We start from the raw sequence: 19,474 nt of genomic DNA on the forward strand, positions 1-19,474 counted from the left end.
GATTTATTAAGAGGCTTTATTTGCTGTGTGTACACACACAGACAGTATGAGCGCATGGAGCATCTGTGCAAAGCTCTTAGATGCAGCTATGAAAAGAATCTTCTCATAAAAACACTACACAATAACATTAATAGTAATAAGTTTAGGTCATTCTTATTTTGACATCAGTCCGAGTGTGGCTGGAAAGAATAGAATGTGTGCGTGTGTGTGTCTGTAGATGTTGAAATTATGTGGCCTCAGACCACGGGAACCTTTCAAAGAAATTACAGTCATTGTCTGAAATTATAAGGAAATTTCAATTTAATTTTAATTCAATTTTATTTATATAGCGCATTTTACAATCAGAAATTGTCTCAAAGCGCTTCACAGAAACTCAGAGCGTGAGACCCAGAACCCGAAGCCCCCTTAAGAGCACTGTGGCAATGAAAAACTTCCTTTTAAGAGGAAGAAACCTTGAGCAGGACCCGTCTACTTAAGGGGGAACCAGTCCTGCTGCCAGTCGGCCAGGTAGAGGAGGAGAAGAAGAGGGAGACAGGACAGAGAGGATGAAGGAGAAAGAGAGAGAGAGAGTGAGAGAGAGAGGAGCAAACATGATACAAACATGATACAGTACAGAGCAAACATGATGCAAGATGAAACAGTGATTGTATTATAATGGATATCTATATATATCGTCAGTCCATAAGTAGTAATAGTAATTTGATAGTAATCAAAGCAAAGATGAGCAGCAGGGGCTAGTGAAGTCAATGAGCACAGGAGAGTTCAGGGGCCGGACTGCAGGTCAGTATGCAGGTCTTGAGACCTGCAAAGAGAGAGAGAGAGAGCGAGAGCGAGGCACAAAACTACGAGGAAGACAGTAAACACAGAGTATGAGACGATATTACCCAGCATGAGCCAGACTAAGGAGAGTAGAGGAGAGGTCAGAGGGTGAGAGGGAAACTGCTCAGAGGATCATGTTTGTGGAAATAAGAGTGAGTGTGTAAAATCACATAGAGTCTCTGCTCTCAGCTGGTGACTGACACCTGACACCTTTATATGATATCTATATGAAGTGTTTGTGTACACATCGACACGAATTCAGAAGATGTGACCAACTGCAGCTTGTTGTGTGTGTTTTTTTCAGGTTGTGTTGTGTGTTTTTGTGGTTCATGTTGTATCCTTGGCTGCAGAGAGCTCTTCATTTGCACTTCCACTTCCTGACTCGGGTGCCTTGGGAGTTTGCAATTTAAATAAAACTTCCTGTCGCCATTTGTTTTTTTATTCATGTAAAGGACATGCAGGCCTGCAGCAAAGCAGAGTTAAGCTCTTAGGCTGAGCTTCACTTCACTTCACTCTGCTTTAGAAGTCATAAACTCTAACATCACATGTCCAGTTGAAGCAGTGTATTCCCTGATTAAACACCGCCGGCACATATGTCAGCGTTTTGCATCATTTTTCCTGGTGGCACTCTTTTACCTGCCATTCAGGCCGCATGATTTAAATGTCAAATGATCTCAGGTAGTGCGACAGTTTATTTCACTGCATCGCACACAGTGTGTTTGTGTTACAGAGGAAGTTAGTCAGCGGCCTCAGAAACAACACACCTGCAGCAGTTCCACCAAGATAAACTGTTATCTTTAGTGGGGACAGACAGATAGATAGATAGAACTGAAGAATCTCCATGAGCTGCACCTGATACTTCTCCTATCTTTTATCCTCCATTGCAATTACCAAATAATAATACTACACACTACAGTGTCCTATTTTATGCCTGGTCCTGCCCCAGCAGCAGCTGAAACCTGTCCCAGCATCTCTGGTTCCAGGCCCTGTTGTCAGATCTGCTCCTATTAGGGGGGTATCAGGTTTTCCAGCTGTGTAGTTTCAGGTATTACTCCCACGCTTTTGTTATGTGTTAAACCAGTCTGACCTGAACAGATATCTGTGGATGAGTGAGACCTCTCTCTTTTTTTTTTTTAAATCCAACTAAATGAGCAACAGGAAGCAAACAGCAGGAAACACACTCGTATGCGCCACGTGGGGGCGTTAAAAAAACAATTTAAAAGTAATTATTTCCTATAAAGTTCTTCCTACTGTTCAGTATTCAAATGCAGCCTGGTGTACAGTACAGTTCCTTCTCGTGTTACGCAGCTGTAGGTCGGGCAGTGATTGGCTGAGCCGCAGCGCAGGCTCTCGCCCCGTTGGCTGGATTGTACACGTCAGCAGTGAACGCGTTGAAGCGAACATGTATCATAGTCCCATCATCCTCTTCCTGGTGTGACAGTGTTGACACATTACACCTACTTTTGGGTAAGTCAACGCGTTTACAACTTTCATGTTTAAAGACGCACAAACGCGCACAAACCGTGTTCGCTTTCGCTTTGTTGAACTTTTGTGTGTGTGTGTGTGTGTCCACAGGTGCTGCTGGCGGCTGTGGACAGGAGTGACACGAGTTTCTCGTGGAAGCAGAGTCGTGCGAGGAGGAGGAAAAGTCAAGAAAGCACACGGTTGAAGAAAGAAGACACGCGAAGCTGGAGTGTCTGATCCACGGAGAAATCAAGTGAAGGATGAAGACGCGCGTAATCAGGTGAATGAACGCGTTCCCGTACGTCGGACTGTTTATTCACTCTTGCGGGGGGAAAAAATGAGGTTTCGGCTGCACAAGAAGAATCTGCTGGCACTGCTGGGTGTTTCCTTTGTAGTTGTGACTCTCTTGTTTTCAACACGTGTGTTAATGGTGTCTGATGATGACACGAACACGCGCAGTTTTCAGGGTAACCATGGCGTGCGCTTTGGTGACGTGAGCGTCAAGTTGAACTTTGGTTCGCTGCCAGAATTGACTCAGTCTGTTTACAGCGCCAATTACAAGCAGTGTGTTCACAATGCAGATAAGTTTCCAGGAGAGCCTCGGCTGGTGCTGGTCGTGCAGGTCCACAACAGGCCCGAATACCTCAAACTGCTCATCAGATCCTTGGAGAGAGCTGCCGAGGTCCACAGCTTCCTCCTTATCTTTAGCCATGACTACTTTTCAGAGGAAATAAACACAATTGTGCAAGGGATAACGTTCTGCAAGGTACTGCAGATTTATTTCCCCTTTAGCACTCAGCTGTATCCCAGCGAGTTTCCTGGGCAGGATCCAAGAGACTGCCCCCGAGACATATCCAAGGACAACGCTCTGAAAACAGGATGCCTGAACGCAGAGCACCCTGACTCGTATGGACACTACAGGGAGGCCTTCATCACTCAGACCAAACACCACTGGTGGTGGAAGCTGCACTTTGTGTGGGAGCGGGTGCAGGTGATGCAGGGCTACAGCGGCTTCGCGGTCTTTCTAGAGGAGGACAACTACATCTTACCAGACTTTTTCCATTTTTATAAATCAATGATTGAGTTCAGGAAGAACAGCTGCTCGGACTGTGACATGCTGGCTTTGGGGAACCACGACGGCCTGACAGATTTCACCAGGCTGACCAACAAGGTGTTGACCACTGGGTGGATGTCCACTAAACACAACATCGGCATGGCTATTTCCAGGGAGGTGTACTACAAACTGATGGGCTGCAATGACGACTACTGCACCTATGACGACTACAACTGGGACTGGACTCTGCAGCACCTTTCGGGAACCTGCATATCGAAGCCCATCAAGGTGCTGGCGGCTCAGGGCACCAGGGTTCTCCACACGGGAGACTGCGGCCTTCACCAGAAGGAAAACTGCAGGCCTGAGTGGGCTGCACAGAGGGTCGACGAGGGCCTCCAGACAGCCAAAGAGGGCCTCTTTCCCCCATCACTCGTCCTTAATGGTGCAGAAACTGTGGAGCACAAAGCACACATGAAGAACGGCGGGTGGGGAGACGTTCGAGATCACATTCTGTGCAAAAACTACGCCAAACGTCTTTGAACTTGGAGATAAAACGTTAATGTCTCTTCTGCAGATGTGCCATTCTAAACAACTTTTCAGGGGGTTGCAGTGTGTTTTCAGGTCACGCGTGCGTCTCTCTCTCTCTCTCTGTCACAGCGAGGTCTTCCAGGAAGTGGGACCAAATCAAATCCCAGCATGCTGCACATACTTCACCAAAGCTTTCCAAGGTGCCAAATCCTTTCTGTTTGAATGTGTGCGAGCTCGGCCACGCTGTGTGTAGCATCACGTCACCAGCTTGTGTTTATCTCTGGGGGGCTTACATGCCAAAACATTAGATCAGATTTACTGCACAGTGACCTGCAATCAGAGTAGAGAGTGTGGTGATACACACACACACACACACACAGTCATTAGAAGTTTAATTTTTGAAAAGTGTTTTCTTGACTGGGAACTTCACAGGAAGTTGCGTAAGATGTGAAACTGTGGTTTCACATGTGCATTAACAAGGTACAGCTTTAAGTGGGACGACAACATGCGGAGTGTATGACAATCGTAGGCATAATGGAACAGTTGTAGTTTATAGAGGAGCTGTTTTTGTGAAGCTGACATCTAATTTTTATGTTTTTTTTCAGTGTTTGTTGTAACCAGGGGTCTTGTTTTGTGGGTAGACACCACTTATTTAATCAGTCTCCTACTCCACAGTGAATTGACCCCTGGTTTAACAAACAGACACCGGCTTGATAATGATGTTTTTTTTTCCTGGTGGGGTTGATGGTGACTCTGTATTTGCTTTGTGATAAGCAAAAAAAAGTGAACTTTTAAACCAACATTCTGCAAGCTTGTCAGTCATTTGTGATGCTGCATTACTGTATTTGCACCTTCTCTTCTGATTTTTAGTAAATGACAACAGAATGAAATCGTTTAGCATTTAATAAGAACAACAACGTTGTTTCCCTCTATGCAGCAATCACAAAGTTTGCCTTTGTTGCCATGGTAAAACAATGAAAGAAATACTGCAGGTTTTATTTGCCTTCAGGCTGACCAGAAGTGCCTTATTTGCTGAATTTTGTTTTAGGTTTGTTGACCATAAACATATAGTGACTGTTGTCCAATGTGGGGTCCTGATATTTAATGATAGTGTCTTTAATCATTAGATATTTACTGAAATTGGGTGAAGTTGTATTAATATGCTTGCAAAATTGTGTCAGAGATCCCAGGTATTTGGTCCACGGTGCACCTCATTGTGCCTTATGGAGATTATATGGAAAATGTATGTGTATATATATATATATATTTGTTTTGAAAAGCACAATCACTTCTCAAAGAACATGGCAAAGATGACATAAGCAACAAAAATGTGCAACAAAAAGTACTTTCCTGGTATGTTTGTGAATGTGACCAACCATTTTCTTGTCATTGTTTTTTTTTTTTTTCTCTTATGTGTCTTTGATCATCACTTGAAGTAGCTGTTCATTGTTCACTCTGTTTGCCAAATGGGAAAATAAAGGTTTTTATTTTTCATTTAGATTTTTTTTATGTCACATAATTGATCATAAGTTACCTGATAAATAACAAAAGAAATGTAATGATCAGTTTCAGTAGATACACAGCAGGTTTAACAAAATATACAAATATGTGAGCTCTACAGGAAACCATGTAATATAGAGCCTGATTTTAAGGAACCAGCTGCTAAGGTGCAACTAACTCTATAGTCAAAGTGCCTGATTTGCATGTAATTCATACCAGTTATAAAGAAACGTGGCTGTATTAAATGAATGATAAAACAGTGACAGGAATGTAAGGCGCTCTGATAGCTGTTAAAAGCAGTTTATATCGTTTACATCTTCAAAGGTTTTTGACCTGCTCCTGAACAAAAGAGGAGCTGAGGTATTTTTCCGGACTCGTGTCATGTGACTGAAGCGTGCTTTCTCATTGGTCAGCCTCTGCGCTGTGTTTACTTCCGGAAGTAAGTTGTTGTCAGTCAAGACTTTTCCTTGAGGACTGAAACGTCAAATCTACAGAGCTAGTCCCACAGGTAACCCATAAAAGTTACACTATATTTAAAGTGTTTAAGTTCGCTTGTTTAGTCGTGTAAGTCGGTTGTCACAACCTTAAAATCCACTGCGTTTACGTTTAAAGATGTAGCCAATGTTAGCTGTTAGCTGTTGCTCTCCGTGGCTTACGTAATGGGGTTTTTTGTCTACAACAGAGAAGATAAACACTTTTAACTCCATTCACAGCTGCCTAAAGAAGCGCCAGGTGCTTAGTGCGTGTTTGTTTGATAAAGTAAATTTCGGTATAGACCAAATGTGCTTCTCTAGGGCGTTTTGTAGCCGTTACAGCAGTTAATGACGTTAGCAAAGATGGCATATATGCTAGCTAATGCTGCTTACTGAATATTTAACTCATTATAATTAATTTGGGAGGTCACCTACTCCTCTGGTGATTATATCGAAGTGTGTTCGCACCAGAATATAACTCCTTTGTTAACTGCTCGTCGTTCCGTCATACTGTGATGTCCATAGGTGTGTCCTCATCCACAGGATGGCACATTGGTTTCACAGAAACCCACTGAAGGCGACAGCGCCGGTGTCCTTTAATTTCTACGGAGTGGCAGGGAGCCCCGCTGCCAATAAGATATGCAAGTATGTCTTATCAACACTTTGTATTAAACAGAATTAATACATGCCTTTGTGTGGTGTTAAAACCCTTAGTGTGATGCTGCTGATCACATGTCACATGTCATGTTGTCTGGGACAATGAGACAATTATCAGTCTTATGTGACGTGGTTTTAAACTTCATGTGGGTGCCTGACTCATTAGTGACCTGAGGACAACCAGGGCCAGACTGCTGGAGATGTTCACTGATGTCACCTGCAACCCTGAGATCATGAAAAACGCCACAGATGCATACTTCTCACTTCTGCAAGGTATTTTTAGGCACAAGCAAACAAATCTTATCCATCTATGCAGAAGTTGTGCGTTAGCAGCTCAGCCATGACACACCTATATTGAATCAGAGCTTAATTCTTGTTATGGTTTAACATGTCTTACTAAATGTATGGGGATGAGTTCAAATGAAATGTCAATGTCATGAATATCATATTGATGGTGTAAAGATTTAATAAGCATGAGATGATTTAACTTTGACTTATGTTTCTCTTTGTTCGCCTTCTAACATTGCATTTTATTTATTTTGCTTTGCATCTAACCAGCTGCTTGTTTATGAACCATTGGTTTGTGATACAATAGGTTTTATCTTATCTTTGGATGGAACCACACAGGAGAACAAGATGAGGTTCATTCAGAACTTCAAGTGGACTGATACTTTACAAGGAAACACACCAAGGTGAATGTAATATCCTGTTACAGGTTAAAAAGATGTTAAAAAGAATTTGAAACAGATGTGTTCTAGTTATTATAGTTAATTATACTATAGAGAACCTGTATTTGCACAGGTCCTAATGGTTCATTTTGAAGGTGACGTCTTGTGTGTCTTATACCTGTCTGTATAACCTACAGTACTCTCTCCTCAGTGCCCAGCAGGATGCTATTTTTGAACTGATCTCTATGGCCTTCAATGTTGCCATCTGGTACGCCAAGTTTGCCTCAAGACTAGCAGGGAAAGAGAAGTAAGTACTTGTAGTATTGTGTCCTTGCACTCATTATTCTTTCAGATACTTGCTCAAACAGTGTATTAGGGTTGGGTGGTATCCAAATTTTGATACCGTCAAACGGCCATTTTACCCCGGTATACGTGAATACCGTGCCGTGTACCGCTGTGGGGGAGGCTATTTAAAAACACATATAGCGAACAGACTTTTTTTTTTTTTAATTTCATGCTAGCAGCACACCGCGGTATTAAACTGGTGTGAGCCAGTCCCGATGTGTTTTTGTTTGTTTTTGCAATTTTATCATGTTAAGAGCCCTGTGCAGTGTTTATGTTAGAAGTTGTGCATGGTAATAAAAACACTTGTCCGGTAAACTGAAAACCTGCCGGTCACGTTTTCCGCTGCCAAGTTTTTCTAATGGAAACAATTAAAATGATAAATGTAGGCTCAGGCGGCACCAAACTGTTGGCTTGTGCCTACACTGGTCAGAAACTAAACACCATCTCAGCTCTGGCTCATCCTCTGAAGTGCAGCAGTGTTCTTCTAAGGGACCAGGTCACAGGTGCGACTATAGCTCGCTGAACTAAAACTGAAGATTCAACCACACAAGGCATCAAATAAAATATGTTTAATATTTGATCCTTATTTTTTAGTTTTTTTAAGTACATTGCATTTCTTTTATTGACGGTATTAAAAATGATACCGTCGCTACCTGTGTACCCCGCCGGTATACCTTAATACCGCCCAACCCTACAGTGTATATACCTTGTGAAACTCTACATTGTTACATTGTTGAGCCATACTGACAGTCATGTTCCATTGTGTCATAGCATTACGGAGGCTGAAGCTAAAGATGTTCACCGGAGCTTGAAGGTGGCTGCTGGAATATTCAAAATTCTGAAGGTGAGGCAGATTTAAAGCAAAAATATTTGAAGCGGTAGAAACTATATTTATATTTATCTGTCTACATCTTTCCAATCAGCGTTTAAACCTTTATAAACCTCTTTCCTTTTACGGCGTCTGTACAGGAGGTCCACATCCCTCGCCTCATCACCCCGGCTGAAAAGGGCAGAGACCTGGAGCCCAGAGTGATTGACGCATACATCATTCAAAGTCAAGCAGAAGCACAAGAAGGTAGAGTGATGAGACTGAGGCCATTACTGTGACATGATTATATTTGCTCACTGTGACATTGGAACCTTTAATCACTATTACCAGAAATGTGCATCAGTATTTTTCTCTCTCTTTTTACAGTGACGATTGCTAGGGCCATTGAACTGAAGCACAATGCCACACTCATCGCAGCTTTGGCATTTGAGACGGCAAACTTCTACCAAAAAGCCGGTCAGTATCTGTACACAGAAGAACTAAAGCCACATGTTACAGCAGGTCAGTATTAAGAGTCAGTATTTCTGTCTTTACAGACCACACGCTTAACACCTTGGAACCTGAGTGCAGCAGCAAGTGGAGGAAGTATCTTCAGCTAAAGCAGCATTTTTACATGGCTTATGTAAGTTCACAGATTCAAAGATTCAAGATTCAAAGTGTTTATTGTCATATGCAGAGTAAGGAAACTGGTTTCCCTGTACAATGAAATTTGTACTTAGTACTGTAGAATAATTTGCAAAAGAGCAATCTGAAGAGCAAAAAGATGCAAATAAGTACACAAAATATAAACTATGGAAGTAAATGGAGCTATATACATATAAATGTGCATAAATGTGCATGTGTGCTACATCAGCTATTGTGCAAATTGAGCAAAGAATAAGTAATTGCGCAAAAACTGTCAGGAGGTAAACAGCAGGGTACATGTACAGTTTTGGCTAAAAAGAAAAAAAACTTGTCTTCACAAACACAAAAAAAAGACGACACACTATGTTTGCAGGCATACTGCTACCATGGACAAACACTGCTGGCGAGTGACAAGTGTGGTGAGGCTATAAGATCCCTCCAGGAAGCAGAAAAGTGTAGGTATACCTGCCACACACACACACTTAATGAGTCTTTAGCAAACAAATATTTGAAACCTTTTTGTCCTTTGTGTTAAGTTTAATGTAAGTCGATCATGTCATACAATGACATGTTTTTATGAATGTAATGTTACCTTCACACCCAGGTTCAGTCACATGTAGATGATCATTTGCCTGTAGGTCATGACACAGGTGTTTCCTGTGTGTGATGCTGCTGTGTATGTGAAGTGTCAAGTAGTCTTCTTGCTCTCCCTCAGCGTTTTCACACTTCACATGACTCTTCTGTTTAGGTTACTCCCGTGCTGAGGCGCTGTGTAAAGAGTACCGCCAGACCAAAGGCCCGGGCACCACGGCCAAACCATCGGAGCAGCTGTTCTTCCTCAAACTCGGTGGCCTCATTAAGAACACACTGGAAAAGTGCCAGAGAGAAAATGGATTCATGTGAGTCACAACAAACACACACATGCACATAGACTCTAAAACTGACACACACAAAGTTGATGAAATCATGTAGTAAATAGTGATTTAAGGATGAAGGGTAGGCTGAATCAGACTTGCAGCTCTGTAACATTAAAAACTTAAAACTGTTGAGCATGAGGTTCAAACAAATGTTGCACAAAGCGCACAATACATGTAGGTAGTACTGTACATGACTGGTTATTACACTAAACCTTTTATGGTACCGAAATCATTCAAACTATACAGTTCAATTTTAACAGCTACTTTGGACCTATTTCCACAAGGGATGGGAATCTCCAGGTACCTCTCGATTCAAGGGCCAACGATTTGATTATTAATTGATTATTGATGCATCATGATGCAGCTTGAATCAGTGCATCTTAAAACAATGATGGCATTTGCTATAGATAACAGAAAAATGAGAGATTAATTTGTTTCTTATATTAAACTAATAGAAGGGATCTATACTAGAACATTACAATTGTACTGAATCAAAATATGTCCTTGCTTATTCAGACAAAACCAAAATATTTCACTGTACTAAAATAGGACTGCATTTTATAGAAAAAAAAAAATATATAATCTAATTCTTTGTTAGCAATAATAGTGCTTTCAGAGCTTAGTAAGCAACATAAAAGGTTGTAATGTGTACACACAACCAGTTATGCATATGTATATATATGTATATATATATATGTAAAATGCATAACTGGTTGTGTGACTCTCTCTGGTGACTTTTTGAGACTGATGTGAAATCATTCTGCAGTCAGGCTACTCTCCCCGACAAGCAGCAACCATGAGCTCCTCCCCCGCATCAACGCATTCGCAGCCGGTCACTCTCACTGTAGCTTCACGCAGCAGAGACCCACACCACTCTGCGTCCAATCGTGCGCAAAGCTGCCGAAGGTCCCGTCATGGCTTACAGAGCGGGATGTAAATGGCATATTTCATTGGCAAAAATAAAAACACGGACATCAGTAACGTTAGCTTAACCTAGCGTAGTCATAGAGTTCAGCCTATCCTACTAGCATGTAATGAGCAAAGGTGGACAAAGCAACACACATTCTCTGTCTGACGGTGTGTGTCTGTGTGTGTGTTTGTTTACGCACATCGGGCCTCTGCGCGCAGACAGAAATGACATGCTGCCGTGCAAATAAGATAAATAACATATGAGCTGTCTAGTTTGGTTAATAAAGGAACAAGGTGTAGACCTGTTCTGTAGGAAAGGTTATCTTAAATGTTGTGTCTTATGATCTGGTGCTATATAGAAATTAAAAAGAAATTAAATTGACTTGACCTGATATAATGATGGGGAATCACTGAACTGATTCTTAAATATGTTGAATGTTGGATAAATAGGCTATGTATTTTATGCTCATCTGGTATTTCCAGTGTTAAAAGTAGAAAAAACCTCAACATTGTAAACCGAACCGAAAACCGTGACCTCAGAACCGTGATACAAATCGAACCGTGGATTAGGGGACCATTCCACCCCTAATATAAATATAAATATAAATATATATATATATATATTTCACTGTACTAAAATAGGACTGCATTTTATAGAAAAAAATATATAATCTAATTCTTTGTTAGAAATAGTGCTTTCAGAGTTTAGTAAGCAACATAAAAGGTTGTAATGTGTACACACAACCGGTTATGCATTTTATATATATATATATATGTGTCTGTGTATATATATATTTTTTTAACCTTTATTTAACCAGGTAAAAACCCATTGAGATCCAGATCTCATTTACAAGGGTGACCTGGCCAAGTCAGCAGCACACGTCAAGAACATTAGAACAATAATTTAAAGTTGGTAAACACAGGCACTGATGAATGGATGCTTTTTGCCTAATGCGTAATAAAGAATTACAAGTTTTAAATGTGATAAGCTCAGAAATGTTTAAATCAGTCTGGAGGGTATTCCAGGCTGAAGGGGCAGAGAAGCTAAATGCCCGCTTTCCTAATTCAGTCTGCACATGAGGGACCTGCAGGTGATAAATGCCACTGGATCGTAAGGCATAGTGGCTGGTAGTTCCCTGGAGAAGAGTACACAGATAAGGTGGAGCCAAACCAAGGAGGGTCTTATAGACCAATGCCATCCAATGAGTGTGCCTCCTTGTGCTCAGGGAAGGCCATTCAGCTTTGGCATACAGTTCACAGTGATGGGTGAGGCGGGTACAGCTAGTCACAAACCTCAAGGCACAGTGATTAAAAAGTGTTCAAGGACTGGAGGTATTTGGACGACGCAGTCATGTATACAACATCACCATAATCAATCAGTGGTAAAAAGGTTGCCGATACTAGAAGTCTGTGGGCTCTAAGAGAAAAACAACATTTGTTCCGAAAGTAAAACCCAGGTTTCACCTTCAGTTTGTGGACTATAACTGTAATAACACGTTTATTACACATTTATTACGCATGTGTAATAACACGTTTATTACACATTTGTTACGCATGTGTAATAACACGTTTATTACACATTTATTACGCATGTGTAATAACACGTTTATTACACATTTATTACGCATGTGTAATAACACGTTTATTACGCATGTGTAATTACACGTTTATTACACGTGTGTAATTACACGTTTATTACACGTGTGTAATTACACATTTATTGCACGTGTGTAATAACATGTTTATTACACATTTATTACACATGCATAATAACGTTTATTACACATTTATTACACATGCATAACTGGTTATGTGTACACATGACAACCTTTTATGTTGCTTACTAACCTGAAAGCACATGCATGTATGTATGTATACGTGTGTGTGTGTATATATATATATACACTCAACAAAAATATAAACGCAACACTTTTGTTTTTGCTCCCATGTTTCATGAGATGGACTTGAAGATCTAAACTTCATTCCAGATACATAATATTACCATTCCTCTCAAACATTGTTCACAAATCTGTCTAAATGTGTGATAGTGAGCACTTCTGCTTTGCTGAGATAATCCATCCCACCTCACAGGTGTGCCACATCAAGATGCTGATCTGACATCATGATTAGTGCACAGGTGTACCTCAAACTGCCCACAATAAAAGGCCACCCTGAAATGTGCAGTTTTGTCTCACAGCAAAATGCCACAGATGCCACAAGTATTGAGGGAGCGTGCAATTGGCATGCTGACAGCAGGAATGTCAACCAGATCTGTTGCTTGTGCATTGAATGTTCATTTCTCCACCATAAGCCGTCTCCAAAGGCGTTTCAGAGAATATGGCAGTACATCCAACCGGCCTCACAACCGCAGACCACGAGTAACCACACCAGCCCAGCACCTCCACATCCAGCAGGTTCACCTCCGAGATCGTCTGAGACCAGCCACTCAGACAGCTGCTGAAACAATTGGTTTGCATAACCAAACAATTTCTGCACAAACTGTCAGAAACCGTCTCAGGGAAGCTCAACTGCATGCTCGTCGTCCTCATCGGGGTCTTAACCTGACTCCAGATCGTCGCCGTAACAGACTTGAGTGGGCAAATGCTCACATTCGATGGCGTCTAGCACGTTGGAGAGGTGTTCTCTTCACGGATGAATCTCGGTTTACATTGTTCAGGGCAGATGGCAGACAGCGTGTGTGGCGTCGTGTGGGTGAGCGCTTTGCTGATGTCAATGTTGTGGATCGAGTGGCCCATGGTGGTGGTGGGGTCATGGTATGGGCAGGCATCTGTTATGGACGAAGAACACAGGTGCATTTTATTGATGGCATTTTGAATGCACAGAGATACCGTGATGAGATCCTGAGGCCCATTGTTGTGCCATACATCCATGAACATCACCTCATGTTTCAGCAAGATAATGCACGGCCCCATGTTGCAAGGATCTGTACACAATTCTTGGAAGCTGAAAATGTCCCAGTTCTTGCATGGCCAGCATACTCACCGGACATGTCACCCATTGAACATGTTTGGGATGTGCTTGACCGGTGTATACGACAGCGTGCACCAGTTCCCACTAATATCCAGCAACTTCGCACAGCCATTGAAGAGGAGTGGACCAACATTCCACAGGCCACAATAGACAATCTGATAAACTCTATGCGAAGAAGATGTGTTGCACTGCATGAGGCAAATGGTGGTCACACCAGATACTGACTGGTTCTGAGTCCCCAGAACGCCAATAAAGCAGAAACAAAATGCACATTTCAGGGTGGCCTTTTATTGTGGGCAGTTTGAGGTACACCTGTGCACTAATCATGATGTCAGATCAGCATCTTGATGTGGCACACCTGTGAGGTGGGATGGATTATCTCAGCAAAGCAGAAGTGCTCACTATCACACATTTAGACAGATTTGTGAACAATGTTTGAGAGGAATGGTAATATTGTGTATCTGGAATGAAGTTTAGATCTTCAAGTCCATCTCATGAAACATGGGAGCAAAAACAAAAGTGTTGCGTTTATATTTTTGTTGAGTGTATATATATATATATATATATATGTATATATATATATATATATGTATATATATATATGTGTGTATATATATATATATATATATACATATGTGTATACATATATATGTGTATACATATATATATATATATATACATATGTGTATATATATATACATATGTATGCATATATATATATATATATATATATATATATATATATATATATATATATATATATATGCATATATATATATATATATATGCATATATATATATGCATATATATATATATATATATGCATATATATATATATATATATATGCATATATATATATATATGCATATATGCATACATATATATGCATACATATATATACATATATATGCATATATATGTATGCATATATATGTATATATATATGTATGCATATATATATGTATGCATATATATATATATAGTCACGTAATAAATTAATAAATAAAAATAGAAATTATGCTCATGACCTTTTGCTGCTGGTGAACATAACATTTGTGGCATAATCTAAAGTTACAGTTTGTAAGATTTTAAATAAACTTTAAAACAAAATTATCCACACAATTTAAAGAAAATGACATGAGTAATAACAGAATAAGTAACAACTGTAGCCATAATGCTAAGTAGCTAGCATCAGAGTTTGCTCTCACATAGTGGCTTTAAAGTAGATATTTTAGTCAGTATCAGACAATATATATACCTACTACTACAGTAAACCTTGTTGTCCTAATAGTTAATTTTGACGTCTTGTGCGTGTGTATTCCTCAGATACTTCCATAAAGTACCAGTTGAGGCCCCACAGCTGGAGTTGAAGGCGAGCTACGGTCTAGCTGAACCAATCTCCTTTGAGCTGCCGCCTCTCAGTGAGCTGTGCACTCCTGAAGTCTACGCCACCTTTGATCTGACCAAGGGAGCCAAAAATGATAAGGTACTGTAGCCCGATGGCAGCACACACACACATGCAAACACAATCTCTACAAGAGGATATGTTATATGTTTCTAACTGAACTTTACCTCCAGGCCAAACCTAAGGAGGAGGAGGTGAAACCAATGAAGGAGCCGGATTTGAAGCCTCAGAAGGACACAGGCTGTGTCGTCTCCTAAACTCTCCTCCCACCTTTTCCCAGTCTCAGTACCATTGCTCATAATAATCACATCCATTGTCCTCATCCATAGGAAGATGTTTTTTTTGCGACATTAATCCAGTGTTTTACATATATGCTGAAACGTGTGTATTGTATTTGGGTATGGCAACCAGCATATGTAATCCAGAGCCAGTTAAACATCACAGACAAGATAAAAACACAGGACACTTCTTTCAGGTTCTGGGTAGTGAAAGTACTGCTTTAAACAATAAGCCTTATTAATGTCATGGATCTGATCAGTGGTGCCTTCGGCTGCATCGTAGCTATGGCCCCTTACAGAGAGGCGTTCTGGCTTTAATTCAGATGACCTATAAAGAAACTGCCCTATTAAACATGCTGAGAGTGGCATCAGAATATAACACTAAACAAAAACAGAAGAGGCTAAACCTTTACTTTGAACATTTAGCACTCCATGGATTGAGCAGATTACCCAGGATGGGTATATAAATTATATTTTCAAGTTTCACAATCAGCCTGTAAACAAATCAGATTATTTGAATGTGTTTTTATTTGCTCAGAAAGACGTGACAGTAATCTAAATCAACACTGGATGGACAAAAGGACTGCATGCTGGTGAATTTGGTCTGTTTGAGCTGTAGCAGTTTACAATCAATATTTACTTTAGAGCTCATAATGTATGTATTATAGTTCTTTTTGTACATGACGTAGCTGTTTTCTACATTGATTTAAACTTCATCACTTCAAAAGGTGGAATCATTCTTTGACTCAGAAGGGTTTAGGCGGTTATTAGCCCTTATAACAGTAGTCCATAATTTATTCTGTTGTTATGTAAGATTATAAACTGACAACTAAAGACAGAATGAAGTGCTGTATAACTGTTTATCTAAAGCATTATGTTTCATAATTTTACAGTTTACTCTTGAAAACTTTGCATTCACGGCTGTCAGTAGTTGACACGGTTTGTATTGAGTGTTAGCACGTTGGGATATACATCTACTGTATGTCTGTGTGTAAAAAAAAAATCAGCTTCCCAGACATTACTCATATTGTCAAAGGTCTCCCACTTTAACAATAAAAGTTCGAAATTAAAGTGTAATTATGAAATATTTGGAAACATTTCTAAGATCGTCCTCACATGCGCTCATTTAGCCTGCGTGTATCTTTGCGTACCTGAACTAGACGTTAAGAGTAAAACAACGAACTAATGTCTTCACTAATGTCCTCATAGCACGCTAACATTTTTGCACTTTATATTGAGCTGTACAGGGATTTTGTTCAGCTAAGATACATGCCTGTGCATTGACTGGGTTTTAAAAGTATCATGTAGTTCATATTATACAGTGAATTTAAATGGAAGGTATTATAGAGATGAAACCAATGCCTTTCCTTAAAAGGCAGCTGTTTATCATTAGGCTGTATCACATCATCACGTACAGTGTGCACTCCTGTAGATCCTTCCTTCGCTAATAGTGTCCTTCATGTAAAATGTATTTCAGACTGTATTAAATCATCTATAAATCTCACACTGTTCACGTTCTGTGCTTGCATTCCTCAACACGACACTATCCCACTGAGCCATATGTTAGAGAGACGGTGCAAAGTATGACTCAAGAGTCATTTTAGTGCAACTCAGACTGAAAGAACACTTGACTGTAACTGTGGCTTTGAAAAGAGCTTTGTCAAGTAAATAAATAAATAACCCAAATGACGCCTGTGAGGTTTTTCCACCTTGAATCGGGAGACTATGAATCTCAAACCATGGACAGGAGCTATAAGGACGTGTAGCATTTTCCAAAGTCATGCTAATTAGGACTAGAAGTAAGTGTTCACATTATCTAATACGAATACAAGTTTACATACAAACATATAGTAGCTGATAGAAATGATAACGGAAAAAGTGAATATTGGACTTACTTTTACTTGGTGGCCAGAAACGTGTGTGTCCTGAATCCTGACCAGAAAATCTAGAAAGGTGGAAGAAAAAAAGGAATTCCATTATTAACATCATGCAAAGGAAAATTGTGTATATTAACAAAACAAATTGTGATATTCTCCTTGTCAAGCTGGTCAAACTACACTTTATGGCACAATTTAAAGATTTAAATAAAGGTTAAAACCAAATTATACACCTACTATGAAGAAATGACAGTGATAACAGAAACAGTAGCAATATTAGCAGCGATGCTAACCAGCTAGCATCAGAGTTCACTCTCACATAGTGACACAAGATGAAGATTATACAATTTTAACCTCAGATAGTCATTAAAATAGATGCTGCCTGGTGTATTTTAGTCTAATACTATGGACTTTTTGTCCCTCTAGAATATTTTTGTAAGGTGTGTGTGTGTGTGTATATAAGGCTGTATTTCAGTCAAGTGAAAGTGAAGTTTGATCTGACTTCTGTTTTGGAAAATACAAGCTGAGGGTTACACGGCCATAATTAATAATTAATAATAAACCTCCACATTCTACACACTGCTGCCATCACCACCACTGGCACCACCCAAGTCCAACCCCTTATACCTTGGAATGAAACCGAATGCATTGCAGAGACAGCCCTCCTCACGACATGCTGGTGGTGATAAGGTTTGCACTGTTGTCCCTGTCGTCTCGGGTTGCAGCTTATCTTGTATCCTGTATAGTTGTTTTTCTTTCACAGAGCAGAGTCAGTATGGATGGATCCACGGAGCAGCTGTAACATGAAAAGAAGAATCGACACTGTTGTACTGAGGCAACAAAGGACTCTCCTACAACCTGAAGAATGAACAACAGCAACCAGGAAGTAAGTGTTGTAATTATTAAGCAAGACAAACAAAGCCTCTCGCTTAGGTTTAGTGTTTAGTCAAGTCACTTTCAGACTATATTCCCCCTGTAATGAGTCATTTCAAAAAAGGACAACATTTCTGCAACACACACATCGCACTGAACATTATAGTGTTAATGTCAGAGTACCTAAAAAGCACCTGCCTGATCTGTCAGACATCAGCAGAGTTTGGCGGCACTGCCTCGTCCAAAGAGAAGAAGGTCATCCACTTTGCAAATGGTGAAACTCTGGAGTTAGAAGACAGCGAGGAGGAGGAGGAGGAAGAGGAGCAGTCACCAAACAGAGGTCCCTTCAAAGAACCTGCAGAGAGGGTGAGAATCTGTATGAGATTAAAAAAAAACAATGATGTTACATGAAGTTAATAACCAGTTTTTCCCCCCACAGACTAGATTTTCCTTCAAGAATGTGGCCTTTCTAGTTGGGAGGATTTCACTGCTGGGTAAGTGACAAAGTCAGCTAAATAAAGGCCAAGGCCTAACTAACATAGAAAAGTCGTACTGAATCTTCACATTTTGTGTTTTCAGCTTGTGATTTCCTCGGAGAGAGGGTAGCTGGAGTACTTGGTCTTAACGCAGCCAAATACCAGTACGCCATAGATCAGTATCATCGTGATCACAAGGTATTGTTATGTACAAAACAAGTTCAGACTATGATCTATCACTGAGTGAATCCCCAGCCAGTAACTGTGTGGTAAGTCCCTTGTATTTTACTCTCTGTATTTCCTCACAGGTGACAGACAGTGATGTCATGCAGGGACAGGCAGAGACGACCAACCTCTCTCCTGCACAGGATGGAAGTCATTATGGGGCAACCAGAGATGTTAACTGGCCGGCTCATCCCCAAAAGAGCTGTGATGTAAAACATATTAGCAGTAAAGACGGATGCCACAACAGGGGCTACCAGGAGGAGGGGGATTAAAAAAAAAACAAATATGAATGAAGCCCTGATGTGCACTGTGAAATAATGTGTAATACTGTATAATGTGTGGTGTGCTTGTAAAGTATGATAATGTTACAAGAAAACTATTATTAAATGACTATGGATTAAAGCTTTGGATTATGTATTTCCACAAATAAAGTTAAAACCAAATCACAGAATAAATCATAAAATATAAATCACCAGCAACAGTGCACTGTAAGACTATAACACTATTTTTAGAAAATGGTCATATGTTAAAGCAACTGCAACAATTTACACAATTTAAAA

At 40.2% G+C, this 19,474-nt stretch overlaps 3 protein-coding genes and 1 long non-coding RNA gene across 6 annotated transcripts; 3 read left to right on the forward strand and 1 right to left on the reverse strand.

Annotated features, from left to right (window-relative positions):
* Positions 1 to 2,171: 2,171 nt before the first annotated feature.
* Positions 2,172 to 5,363, forward strand: LOC114429185 (alpha-1,6-mannosyl-glycoprotein 2-beta-N-acetylglucosaminyltransferase). The gene is made up of 2 exons (XM_028398083.1): positions 2,172 to 2,286; positions 2,395 to 5,363. Exon 2 carries the CDS (start codon positions 2,621 to 2,623, stop codon positions 3,875 to 3,877), a length of 1,257 nt encoding a protein of 418 aa, XP_028253884.1. The 5' UTR covers positions 2,172 to 2,286; positions 2,395 to 2,620; the 3' UTR covers positions 3,878 to 5,363.
* A 406-nt stretch (positions 5,364 to 5,769) lies between these two features.
* brox (BRO1 domain and CAAX motif containing) lies at positions 5,770 to 16,540 on the forward strand. Of its 3 annotated transcripts, none has more exons than XM_028397462.1 (13): positions 5,770 to 5,873; positions 6,364 to 6,483; positions 6,662 to 6,768; positions 7,091 to 7,187; positions 7,375 to 7,470; positions 8,280 to 8,352; positions 8,478 to 8,583; positions 8,704 to 8,793; positions 8,874 to 8,959; positions 9,335 to 9,416; positions 9,710 to 9,860; positions 15,107 to 15,266; positions 15,359 to 16,540. In XM_028397462.1, exons 2-13 carry the CDS (start codon positions 6,383 to 6,385, stop codon positions 15,440 to 15,442), a joined length of 1,233 nt encoding a protein of 410 aa, XP_028253263.1. In that variant the 5' UTR covers positions 5,770 to 5,873; positions 6,364 to 6,382; the 3' UTR covers positions 15,443 to 16,540. The 3 variants fall into 3 exon arrangements, with proteins under 3 accessions (XP_028253263.1, XP_028253264.1, XP_028253266.1); XM_028397463.1 differs by having other exon boundaries at positions 5,788 to 5,873; positions 6,382 to 6,483; XM_028397465.1 differs by lacking the exon at positions 5,770 to 5,873 and having other exon boundaries at positions 6,383 to 6,483; positions 7,054 to 7,187.
* Positions 9,360 to 18,106, reverse strand: LOC114428777 (uncharacterized). The gene is made up of 4 exons (XR_003669611.1): positions 17,968 to 18,106; positions 17,359 to 17,408; positions 9,554 to 9,828; positions 9,360 to 9,426 (listed from the first exon to the last, which is right to left on the reverse strand). It is a non-coding gene; the product is annotated as an uncharacterized LOC114428777 (long non-coding RNA).
* Positions 18,006 to 19,316, forward strand: LOC114428776 (protein FAM177A1). Its single transcript, XM_028397466.1, has 5 exons — positions 18,006 to 18,226; positions 18,424 to 18,579; positions 18,653 to 18,707; positions 18,793 to 18,887; positions 18,998 to 19,316. Exons 1-5 carry the CDS (start codon positions 18,206 to 18,208, stop codon positions 19,184 to 19,186), a joined length of 516 nt encoding a protein of 171 aa, XP_028253267.1. The 5' UTR covers positions 18,006 to 18,205; the 3' UTR covers positions 19,187 to 19,316.
* The last annotated feature ends 158 nt before the right edge of the window (positions 19,317 to 19,474 follow it).

Source organism: Parambassis ranga, chromosome 24, assembly GCF_900634625.1.
Source record: "Parambassis ranga chromosome 24, fParRan2.1, whole genome shotgun sequence".
NCBI lineage: Eukaryota > Metazoa > Chordata > Actinopteri > Ambassidae > Parambassis > Parambassis ranga.

Excerpts from the sequence above, each read along its gene's own strand:
- LOC114429185 (XM_028398083.1), top strand. The coding sequence starts at position 2,621 with ATGAGGTTTCGGCTGCACAAGAAGAATCTGCTGGCACTGCTGGGTGTT.
- brox (XM_028397462.1), top strand. The coding sequence starts at position 6,383 with ATGGCACATTGGTTTCACAGAAACCCACTGAAGGCGACAGCGCCGGTG. Across the intron at positions 7,188-7,374 it reads TTACAAGGAAACACACCAAG|TGCCCAGCAGGATGCTATTT; the intron begins GTGAATGTAATA and ends CTCTCTCCTCAG. Across the intron at positions 8,584-8,703 it reads TCAAGCAGAAGCACAAGAAG|TGACGATTGCTAGGGCCATT; the intron begins GTAGAGTGATGA and ends CTCTTTTTACAG.
- LOC114428776 (XM_028397466.1), top strand. The coding sequence starts at position 18,206 with ATGAACAACAGCAACCAGGAA. Across the intron at positions 18,580-18,652 it reads TCAAAGAACCTGCAGAGAGG|ACTAGATTTTCCTTCAAGAA; the intron begins GTGAGAATCTGT and ends TTCCCCCCACAG. Across the intron at positions 18,708-18,792 it reads TGGGAGGATTTCACTGCTGG|CTTGTGATTTCCTCGGAGAG; the intron begins GTAAGTGACAAA and ends TTGTGTTTTCAG.